Source organism: Symphodus melops (genome assembly GCF_947650265.1).
Source record: "Symphodus melops genome assembly, chromosome: 15".
NCBI lineage: Eukaryota > Metazoa > Chordata > Actinopteri > Labriformes > Labridae > Symphodus > Symphodus melops.
Window position 1 is genome coordinate 9,320,400 of NC_136705.1, and position 12,679 is coordinate 9,333,078.

Genomic DNA, 12,679 nt, shown 5'->3' on the forward strand with positions numbered 1-12,679 from the left:
GGGGGGTCAAGGAAAACATTATTAAAAAGATCAAACATTACAATAACTAAGTTAAAAGATAGATCCTATTTAAAGTAAAATACACACAAATAGGCTAATGCTGTAAGGCCTGGTTACAGAGTTGTATCAGCGATCAATGTGCATTCTCCCTTGTCCAATCTTTGTTGGTAAGACACAAAAAGAGCAGGTCTTTACTGTAAGCAAGCTCAGAAAAGCAAGTAACTTTCACAACCAATCGCTGATGCTAAATGTAATTTTAAAATAATTGACATTTAATGTTAAGTAAACAAATAACAACCTACATACCTTCTTTTCCAGGATTTGGAGACAAAAAAGTCTGCAAAATACAAACATTAAATTCACACAGTCATTCTAAGTTTAACCGTACAAGAAGAAACATGAATCTTTTTTCATTTGTTCTGTTTTGAATATTATTAAACTGACCAAACTGTCTAGATATCCAGAGGAAGAACCTGTGCTCTACATGACAACCTAGGGTTCTTTAAATTCAAGCTCAATACGACTTAATTTTGCCATTATCCTGTCCAGTTTGCATTTCCTTCAAGGACATGAATTGTTTGGCTTTGCATGATTCTAGCAGCCTTGCAGTGATAGTACACCCCTATTGTCTTTGAGCGACTCCTGTTCAAAAAGTTAGTTGAAAATGATATACGATAACTGCCTTTGTAGCGATGCCTGTAGATACCGAGACAGAAATTAACATTTAAAACGACAATATTAAAATCTAATTTAACAGATCTTCTTGGTAGAGTTTGTATAAATTGCCTCAGTATGACATCTCATCAGATTTTCATTAATTATTATTCCAGAGTGGTATCCAAATTCCTCTACTGCGGTGCTGGGGTTATTAAAGACAATGAGAAAGACACAGAGCTGGAGTTATTAATTAAAATCACTCACATAATTTCATGGAGAATGTCAATGAGTTGAAAAGAAAAGTGATGACTTAAACAGGCCCATTTATGACTCTATGTGTCATACGAAATGGTGTTGATGGTCATAAAGGACATTTACTGACGCATTTTTGACATTATGAATAAAACATTAAATGTAAAACAGGAAGAAGTGATGGGAAAATGGCCTGATGTGTGCACATCATTGTCATGAAATGCCAGAAAATGAGTCTGACATTTGAATGTACTTTTTAGTCATAATTCTGCATTATCTTTCATGGCCATTAGAATAACTGCACTTCCTTAAGCCTCATTACAGTGAACTTTAAGAACAGTGACTGCAGTTTAACCACATTTTCTGGAAAAAAGAAGTTCATTTTGGGACTAGGCCATAAATGCCACATCACTTGTTACCCAAGAAGTGTAATACACAAGTAATCTGAGTCACTCTTTTTAATGAGTACATACTGTGTGTTGGTGGTAAAGTACTGCAGCTTTTAAATGATATTTGATTATATTTCTAAAAGGTTTTTCTTTATATTCCTAATGGAGTCTTAAAGTAGATCTTTAAATAGCATTACAGGAAAAGAAAGGAGAGACATTCAGTGTTTACAACAATTAAATTAAAATGACTTGAACTTACAATGACTTCAGTTACCGTATGTAAACTATTGGCCCTTATTACAGGCTGCCAGTTCAAAGCAGAATGTTCAAGCCATTATTACATCTTATCTGCAGGGCTAGGTTAGGTGGAGGGCTAGGGATAGGGTTAGGGCAACTAAGTTCTGTTGTCATTATGCCTTTTTACTAAAATATTGCCTCCATAACCTAAAACCGTAGTTGTATCATAACATGGTAAGTTTGCAGAATATTGATGTATCAGGTTTTGAATTCACATTGCATCACAGTGTCATGAAGGCGTAAGGAGATATTAAGTGTGAACACAAATGATGATGTTCACATCCAGACACACAGTCATTCACCCATACAATGCTGCTCAGCCTTGTATGGACATTACGTCTGAGCCAGCTAGCACATTGCTGCTCTCTTCCCCCACTTCTGTCTCTGTTACCCTCTCAGACTGCAGATTGGGGGCTGAATGACCATTCCGCCTCTGAGCATCACACCTTGTAAGTGTTATCAGGGCCTCAAATCTCGTCTTCAACTAGCAGTATGAAGGACCATCTGATACATGGAGTGGGGCAAAGCAGTGCCTTTCACAACTCTGCAACTATGTAATGTGGCGTTAAATCACACACTGGGACATGGGGCAATGGAGCTATTGTGTGATTTTTAGCTCAAAAGGCTTATGTGACTAAATTCTGAAATTAAAATCCAATCACCATCCAACTATAGTTTTATTAAGTCCAGATAAATAGTCCATAAATGTAGTCACTTTTCGTTCACTTAATGCTGGAGCAGAACCAGATTCAAACGGCATATATGCTTCGAGGCCTTCAACCCCCAGTGTAAAGTAAAGCTAATAAAGTTACATGAATACATTAGGCAACTGTGAAATTAATCCCCCACACTTAGAACACTGCTTAAAAACAGAATTGTAAAGACAGCAATCAAATATGACATCCACTGAATATGGGGAATTGAATTTTTGATAGCAGGCAGCATTTCACATGTAGAGATTGAGCTTATTAATGGTGATTAAAGTTTTATTTTCTCACTGCTGAATGGCTTTGGAGGATATGAGCACTGTGAGCTGGTATGAAGGCTGTGGAGCACAGTTAGATACTATTTTATTTGTCCTTTTTGAAGTAATAATGTAGAACCCTATGAAAAAGGAAGGGTAGCTGGTCACACCTGCAAATAACATCATTCATGAAATTGACAAGAAAGAGTTTCATCTCTATTTCAATGTAAAAGCCTAAATCCATCCTTCCACCTGTCAGTCCCTCCTACCATGCATCCATCCATCCATCCATCCATTCTTCCACCTGCCCTCCCTTCATCCATCCATCCCTAAATCCATCCCTCCCTTCTTCCATCATTCATGCATCCATGCCACAATGGAAAAACAGATAATACAAACGAGTTAACTGCCATTGTGATTAAATATTATACCCTTTGCCTCCTTTGTGAAGACTTGTAGCTGTAATCTTATTAGCACCTTGACTCAAGCTTCAAGGTTCTTCAGGACAGGTGATACACATGAAGAATCACCAAAATAAAACTGAGCCAGACTGATCATTAGAATTGACCCTCATGCAGCAGTCTCATCTGCCCACATACAATCACCAAGATACTACATTCATATTTTTTTTTATAGTTTTTCAATACCCAATCTCTATTTATTAATGGGCAGTTTATAAGAGGAGGACATAAAACTTCACATAAACACGTTAGCTCTCCTGACACCAGCATGAATTAAATACTATTAATGCGTCATGAGGGAGTTGTTGTTAGACGTAATAAAGTCCTGTGTGGCCAATTCATGTCATTTTGATAAATAGGTTATGAATACTAATAGATGTGTTTGTCATAATCATCTTTGGTTCTTTACAATCATAGTTTAATTAGGCAGCTTGTTTACAACTCTAATGTCTGAACTTTTTCACCTAATCTATTCTGCTGTAAAACAGACAGTAACAGGGACTATAATGGGGTTTGTTATAGTCAGGCGGTAATACGAACACTTGTGTGCTGGGGAGTTTGACTGCATCAACGTTGTGGAGGAAAATGAGTGAAAACCTGATGTGAACCTAAAGGACAAAGCATGCAACACCCATAACAACAACGACAACAATATTGTAATACTCAAGAATTTCTTCTTACTTTTTTTGTGGCTCGCCATACCTTTTGTTTCCTCCTTAGTACAAATAAAGGTGCGATACCTATATTTTGTTTGATCAAAAACACCATTGCGCTTTTTTTTTACAGAACCCCCCCCCAAAAAAACAAACAAAAAAACAACAAATACAAGGAAATGGTGCATTCCTTTTGTATTTTTTTTAATCTATTCCCTTCATGTCAGAGTAAAACCTTTTTTAAATAAAGGATACAGTTAGGGTTAAGCCTAGGCTTTAAAAAACCTGGCCAACAGCGTCAATGCAAAACAACAAAACATCAGTTTGAGGGCTCTGGTATCATATTATTACATTGTACTTTACAACATATTACACAATAGTAATAGTTATATTAGTAACGGTCTTCCAGAAGTGTTTCCAAGTGTTGAATAGAAAAACCTTCAATGACAGCACAGGACTGTGGTCACCTAGACCCATCAGCTGACCCTCCTGCAGGCGTCCATGATGTGTCTGTGGTTACAGCTCACATATCTAGCTGATGAAGTGCTTCAATAGCTTCTCACCATCACTTTCATCCTTCATGTCTTGGGGAAAAAATACCCTCTTTGTTAGCGCAGAAGGCCACTTATGACAGAGCAATGCATGCTGGGACTATGAAGAGGACGAAGCTGACAGGGACGACATTCTTCAAATTGTCATAGAGGCTGGCTGACTGGTTGGTGGTTAGGGTGGATGTGTGTGTGTGTGTGTGTGTGTGTGTGTGTGTGTGTGTGTGTGTGTGTGTGTGTGTGTGTGTGAAGGGGTGCAGAGGACAGCAGTGTGCTTTGTAATCCTGTGTCAGCACCTTCAGCCACTTGTCCTCAGACTGCGGCCCAAATTACCCGTCCGCAATTGGTGCGTAATGGCATAAAGATTGAGGTCTGGATGAGGCATCAATCACAAGAGCGTGACTCAGCTGACCCTGAGTCCTCAACAAGAGGGAGGTGAGGCGAGAGTAAGGGGCTGAGAGGGGATAAAGGAGGGAGAAGAGTATGGAGCGATTATTGTAGCAAAACTATTTGAATATACATACATAGATCAACAAATGCGTGTACTGATCTGGAGAAACACCAATTACAAAATGTTTAATGATTTAGTAATGCCAAAAAAGTTCATCCTGAAAATACACAAAACATCACTTATAGCTGAGGCGGGCATGAGACATAAGGCTGCCGCAATGCTTGACTCTGCGGTACGCAGACTGACAACCGAGCCTGTGAGTCGGAGATCGGGGCAACAAACTCCCACAGCTATGTTTGCAGACACACCTTTGAAGATATACATTTGTAGATCTTACACGACAAGAATGTTGCAAAAGTCATGTGTAAAATGACGGCCAATGGAGAGGCCTGCCTTGGTTGTAAGCGTTGTGTGTATTTTTTTTTTAGGACAGCAAACATGCGAACTTTTCTGTCATTATTAAATCAGTCAACATTTTGCAATTGGTATATTGCAGATCAGTACACACATTTGTTGACCTGTGTGTGCATTTGTGGATCTGTGTACGTATTTTCAAACCCGTTTTGCCAACATTATTAGCGCTACAAAAGAGTATCAGAGATGGAAAGAAGACCGGCATACATTAAATGTACTGATACAAAGCTTCTGACAGTATGTGCTTGCATGTGTGTGAATTGAATTTGAATACATTTGATTTAATATTTAACATAGTTTCAATACAAAGCATACAAGGGATGTGCTGCATAAGAGTTTTAAAGGCCTCTGGGTAAACAAACAGAATGAAAATGTAGATTGACAGATTGTGTGTGTATGCGCCTATGTTAAGGGGGCTAAGTCCTATAGAAACTGCTTTGGCTGACTTGACATAAGGACAATTATTCTATTTTATTGCTGCCCTTCTTTCCAAACTTTGTCTTGAATTTAGGCCAAATTAACAATATTAGTCACTCTCTTCTCAGTTTAATGGCATTGCTCAAAATTAACCATGGAAAGTGAATAGAAAGTACATTTACTGAATTGTGCTGGAAAGTACAGATAGTGCTATACTGTAATGCTATCGTTTTTATTGATTAAATTAATCAGGAAATGACTAAAATTCAGAATTAAAGAAAGGCAACAAGTCTGAAAATATCATACTGAACTGGTTTGAAGTAATGTCAATGTGCTGATTGAGGAATGTTTTTTAATGTGGATAAAACGACACAGGAGAGCATTCATAAAAATATTGCCTTGTAAATAAAACGTAATGCCCCTGATCCTGAGTTGAATCCAAAGGAAAATATGCATCACACATTTGCACAAAAAAACCTACTCTGAAAGCAAAACTAAGGCTGCTTTGGTGCTGCAAGCCCTTAAAGCTCAATACAAATTTTTCATGTCGGATTCACTTCTTTTGTTTCGCTGTTCACATTGCTCTTTAAATGTGGCCTGTGTCTGACTCCTGTAGGAGTCCATTTATAAAAGTGTACCAAATCTGGTTTGAAAACACAAGATTTGATATAACGTGTGCTCTTTAAACCAGCGTGTGATTAAGCCATAAAAATATCAGCTGTGAGTCACATGGAGAAAAATGTCAGTGTGAATGTAGTCACATAGATAGCGGTAAGTAATTTTGTGCACACATATGTGAATGCATGATACCCATGTTTGAAATATGTCAGGCTCTTTATCTTTGTTCTCTACTGAAGACTAATGCCGGCTGAGCAGATGTTTGGGGGGTTAACACAACACTCTCATGTAACTCCACTCAAACATTGGCAGAATGTCATTAATCTAACGTGCCTTTTTTTCTCCTTTCTTCCCCTCTTTGTACTGTATGTTAGCAATGATTGTGTGTGCTTGGGTAGCTAGCGTTGAACATTGACTTTACACTAAAAACACAAACCCTCCTTTCATCCTCAGAAAAGGTTTAAAAACATCTTAGATCAGGATAAAAGGCTAAGTGCACCACTTCCTGCAGCCTCTTGATGTGCAGGTATTGAGCAGAGCGGAGATGCCAGCAGCCCACTTAATGCTAAATGCTGCACTGTTTTATCTTGACAAAGAAAAAAAAATACATACAGTGTGCTGAGAGGATAAAAAGGAGCACTTATCTCCTTCTGGTCGCTAATGGTGGTGACAGTAGCAGCTTTGCCCTCATGTAATGTTGAGATTACAAGTTTCAAAGGACACTTTTTAAAGAGAGCATGTAAAGCAACATTTGGGTAAAACGGCCACTAAAATTGATCTATTTTATTTCAACAGACATTCAATTTTTCATACTGTGTGATGTATGGCTGAGTGAGAAGTTAAACAATGATAACAAGAAGAGAAGGTATTTTAAGGTAAAATAAAGCATATGCAAATGATTATTGACATGAAAGCATTGTTTACCCAGCTTTTATTTACCACCACATCACCGACTGTGAAGGATTCTGAAATGCAGCCAGACTGTAGAGAGCTGCATCCTCTAGATCTTCCACTGCTGTTCCCTGGAAAACATGTTTGCCATTTGCTTATAGCAATACACATTTGCATACAAGTGTTTAATTCTTGAAGATGTTGAGATCACCTCGACAATCCAGCCCACAGCGCTTTCATGACATATGCCATGGTCCTTTGTGAGGCACGTAGCAGCCGTTTGTTAGTGTAATACAAACAAAGAAGACAGGACTGATTTTATATGCAGCTCTATAAAATGCAACTCTATGTGGCACCACATTTTTAAACAATGTCCCACTGGAATGCTCTTTGCACATAAAAGGATGATTATATGTGTGCACCGTGGAGCAGGGCCTTTGGAGGCATACCTTGATTCAATACAGAGGTTATTATTGTTCAGTTACTGTGACAGAGAAATAAAGATATTTTATATGGACAGAATAACCAACATACTTACACGGCTCAGGTTTGTTATTTGGACCTTGTGACAAAAAAGAGACAATACAATTAAAATGTTTTAGATCATGAAAATGTTATCATTCATAATTTCACTGTGACCTGCCCAAAGGCCATTGTGAACATCCATTCAGTTTAATACTTTACAAGGTACAAATAATAAGCAGCCATCTTGGTTGTTAAAAAAATGCCTTAACAATGCTGCTCCTGAGCCAAATCTATGTCTTAGATATTGGGACTACTGGTTATATTACATTAGTAGGAAGGTCATCAAAAAGTTAGATTTAGTTCACCATGTAACTCGGTTGACATCCAAGACAAAGCACCAACTATTAGTTCAAGTTGTTCTCCATTCAGTGCCAAATTAACCAAAGTATGAGCCTGAATTACTCTTACGTTGCTCATCTAAGATGCTTTTTTGTCACTGTCCTTATCATTAAAGCTTAAACACTAAATTTACAGTGTTTCAGGTCACAGGTCACAGCATGGAAAAGGACAAGCAGCCAATTAAAGGTTTGGAAGCCCCACCAACAAATATCAAGACATTTTTATTATTTTAACCTGAAAGTAGTGGTCTATACACTTTTTTCCCAATTCTTCCCGGCTGCTGTTGAGACAGCTGGTTGTGGTCCAAACAGAACTCCAACCTCATGGACCAATTGATGGAGTGGTAGTGAAATTAGGAGGCTCATTAAATTGAAAGTAAAGGCCTCTCGAAGGTTGTTATAGGTGCTTTGATAATAAGCTGTAACAGGACGATTCCTTTGGGGTGTTGTGCTATGTAAAATCTAGATTAAGTATTATTAACTCAGTGTTTTCCCTTTGTCTGTTTGCACATTCAGACTGCTGAGCCAGTCTTTACGTAACTCTATCAGCAGTATTAGGTTGCAGAGTCTATAATGTTGGCAGAACATGCATCTGACCTTTCTGACATCCTGAGAACACCAATCAATAAAATCCCAGAACACCAGAGGTAGGATGACTTAGTCTATCAGATGCAATTACCGTAAGAAGAGGCATCAAAAAAATGTTTAATTGTAAATTTACACATTTATGCTCAAATGGAAAAAACAGTGTAGTGAGCTGCCCTTTGTTAATACAAGTCTCAGCAACAAACAGGTGCAAAATGACATAAAGACAAAATGCCTGAGAGAAAATGAAACAGGCTCTGTATATAGATTATACAAGTGCATAAGGACATACCTCTACTGTGCAGGTGATAAAGTAACTTCACAAAATTCAATTAACGTTTAACAGAATGGATAAAGGGATAAAACTTTTAGACATTTATCAAAACATGTTGTGATATGCATAATACAGATATGTTTTATATTTTGAATTAAAATACACACAGGGTATCGTCAAATAAAAAAAAACATTAATCTGTAAATCAAATGTCTCTCTATTAAAAAAAAAATCTAAGTGCATTTGTAAAAAGTTCTATATTATGTTGAAACAAAATTTGCACATTTAATAAATAAAGTAGAAACAGTTTGTGTATTGCAAATGAACAGGCATGAAATCAACTCTACTGTAGCTTCACATTACAAAACAAATGAATGAGCTGAAGTATAAATACCATCAGTAGTATGTGTTTGATGATACTAACCTTTAGGTTACACCACAGTCCAGAATAAACATTGCATTAGCATGATCAGTTGCATAATTGTGTCCCACATAAAGGACCTAATGTACTGGTAAAGCAGTTCATTTATAGTGCATATACAGATGTTTATAAGGCCCAAAGCTACTGATAATGGCCCCTTTTTCATTGCAGAGCACCTGAGCATCAAAATGTAAAACTTCAAATGTTTGGACAGGATAGATTTTGAAGTACAAGTATTTGATAAAAAGGATGCACTTCAATGGCTGCATCCTTGCATAGATGCAGTTTGTCTACATCTTAACAGCAGTGGTCTTTGAAAGTCCCAGAGGAGACTTTCTTGTGAAGCAAATCCTTGTCACGGAACACCATCCATTACATGGTTACTCATTGATCTAATAACACCCAAATTCTGCCTGAGTCCAAGCAGGACTGAATTTGGGCTCAGTTAGTGCTGTTATATGTCGTTCACAGGAGTTCAAAGCCATTGAGTTTGGTTTATTAGTGTAAAACAAGTGTTTTTCAATATGGCACTCCATGACAGGCAAAGCCCTGGAGACCAAGAAACCACATGGCATGGAAGTGGAAACGTCTGCCAGCTCTCTTAGTAAATTCAGACGAAAGCTGTGCTGGAGAGACACATTCTCATCAATCTGCAGGTTTTCCCATTTTTTGTTGTCCTGGCTCATCACCACCGAAATGTTTCCTCAGGGGGGAAAATAGCATGTTTACGAAGCTGTCCATCTGGATCCAGGGAAAAAAGGGTCCAGACAATTGTTCCCACTTCTCCTACTGTTGTTGAAACAGTGGATACATTTCCTTTTCCTTCCAAGCCAGCAACGACCAAGCAAAGAAAAACCAAAACGTCCTATGCTTTGCCTTTGTTAACAATGCATCCCTTTGTCTCAGGGCAAAGAGAATAACTCCAATGAACGTTCTCAAGGGGGGCAAGGTGGATATGTTTTCACCATGTGGAGGCCATCCAGTTCATACACAAGTCCCTTGGTGGTGCACAACGTGTTTGCGGTGCTTCAGATTGAGGCCTCTGTCTTTGAAATCTGCCACTCTCTGTTGTGATGTGTCTACCAGAGCACTGGCTATTGCAATACCTGGAGGTTGAGAGAGAAAAGAGAGTTTGATTTAGTCAATTAGATCCTTTAACAGAATACATGCAGCAAAGTTGTTGATGAGTGTGTTATATTAATACTCTGGGGCTTCGTAAGTGGAATGATACTACATGTAGGTTAAGTGGCATATTGTTATTATTGTCATAATTCCTCTTCCTCAAATAACCCAAGGTCCTCTTTTATCTTTTTTTTTATGTATACACCATAACATATGAATTTACAAAATGCAATGCAAATTAGCTTTTTCAGTAAAAGTTCATCACCAAAAAAAGATATCAGTAATGTTTAATAAAGGATATAAGATTTGGAAGAATAAATGAAACATATTACTGCTTTTATGAGATTTCAAATATTAAATCTCAAAGCTATACAGTGGGATTCCACAAGGCTCTGAAGCGGGCCCCTTTATGTTTATCACTTTATGTAATATTTTGTGTCATGGCCTCTGTTTTGCTATCTAACTGAATCCAAAATGTGTCATGTAAATATTATTGTTTTTCAGGGACTATTGCGTATGATAGAAAAGACTAAACTGAAAGAAAGTAGAGGTTATAAGTTGAGGTCTAGTCAACATGTGCACTGGCATGTTAGAGAGTAGCTCTATCTACTCTATATTTATTGGCCATCTAAATGCAAATTGACACTTTGGTCCTGGAAAAAGAAGCTTTTGTAAAACTCCTGGACATGGATATTTGCTCAAAAGAAGGCCATGTTGACAATATTTTTAATAAAGTGATAGGGAAAACATATATGTGTACTTATTTTACAACCTGAGATTGTAGGGTATGTAAATCAAATAAAATCCTCTGGAAAAAAAGACAATGTGGGGACATCAACACCTCAGCCAGTGTGTGACAGGTAGAGACAAATTGTCCCATTTGCTAGCTCCTCAAAGAGACATCTAATAATTGTTTTATCAACATCTCTCCAGCCGCTGATGTCTGGCTGGAACAGAAGACAGTACTGAGGTCACTGAAGCGTATCTTCCAACATCCTGTCTCAGTCTTTTCCCTTTTTCTTTCAGTCTCCTTTTCACTGTCCAGCAAAATCATAACTCTGTCTGAACAAAGTTATGTATCTGATGTCTGACTTGCTCTCCACAGCATACAGCTCACAGAGAGGAGGCCGGATGCAGCATGGCATCAGATGCCTGGGAGCATTCTGTTACCTTGGCAGTAGCTGATGTTCTTAATGTGGATTTAGAGTCATGGCAGCGCTTAGTGACTGCAGCTACTCCTGTCTTCCCCTCTCGACAACCGTGGGCTTGACAATGCATGGTCATTACGACAAGAGCTCAATCTGCCAGTTCGCAGGAGCCAAATAAACAAAACCAGCAAACGGTGCAGAGGAATCTGGTGCACTCTTGATATGATTTGGATGCAGAATGTTTTTCAGCATTTCACACTCAAGTGATTCTTGGGATTTTTTTTTTGTGGGTGGAAAAGGTAAAGCCGATTACACTGTTGCGCAGATTGTGCATGTGTTTGTCTGACTCTTCAGGTCTGTGTGTTCAACTGAGGGAAACTATGAAAATGCAGTATATTTGTGCATGCACCTGTGCACTTTGAAGTATTTAAAAGTTCTGGAACAAAAAAGTGGATATGGTAGCCATCACTTATGAGCCTTCATCACCCAGAACAATTGAGAAAAGCTGATTGGCTATAGCAGCACCTGGTCTGTTGGAGTGTGGATCTTTATAGCTTTGATTTCAGGTTATGGGGGGGTAATAGATGTGTGCTCTGGCCAACACAGAAAATACTAAAATAGTCTGATGATATGTTTCTTAAATTTAATTTCAATGGCAGTATTTCCACCTTACTTCTACATCACATCATTCTGGAACCAGTGAATACGTTCAGGTAATGAACTTTTTCAAATGATTTTGAGATTACAGCAATTTTATCTTTAGACTTTTTTGTATAGGCACTGACCTGATAATTCATATCTTTCTTTTATGGTATTGCAGCAGGATTTGTGTGTGTGTGTGTGTGTGTGTGTGTGTGTGTGTGTGTGTGTGTGTGTGTGTGTGTGTGTGTGTGTGTAGGTGGATCTGATAGATTTTGTTTAATCTTGTAGGTGCAATTTAAATAAATAACAAGTTAAATCACTTTAACATTGACATTTTTTGCATTAATTTTTCAATGTTATGTTAGGTACAGTATATTCCAGAAATGTACACACATAAATTAATGGAAATTAATTGAAAACAAGCTACTTCACCATGGCAGAGTAGGTTGTCATAGAATGTTGTATAAGTAACAAATTTTAAAAAAAAGTAAGGATGGTTTATATTTCAAATTTGACAGCTTAAATTATATTATGGAACATTTAAGCATTGATATCTCATGTATCAAATATATCTCAAGTAAATATGTTACTAAGTAATGGCTTTAAAAAAAG

The 12,679-nt window shown here is 37.7% G+C and overlaps 1 protein-coding gene across 2 annotated transcripts in view; it reads right to left on the bottom strand.

The window, feature by feature from the left end:
• Window positions 1-8,560: 8,560 nt before the first annotated feature.
• atrnl1a (attractin-like 1a) overlaps window positions 8,561-12,679 on the bottom strand; it is a 232,028-nt gene continuing 227,909 nt past the window's right edge. For both annotated transcript variants that reach the window (XM_079362624.1, XM_079362623.1), the window contains one exon: window positions 8,561-10,261. In XM_079362624.1, coding sequence (XP_079218750.1) covers window positions 10,140-10,261 — 122 coding nt within the window. In that variant the 3' untranslated portion in view covers window positions 8,561-10,139. The remainder of the gene's footprint in view (window positions 10,262-12,679) is intronic.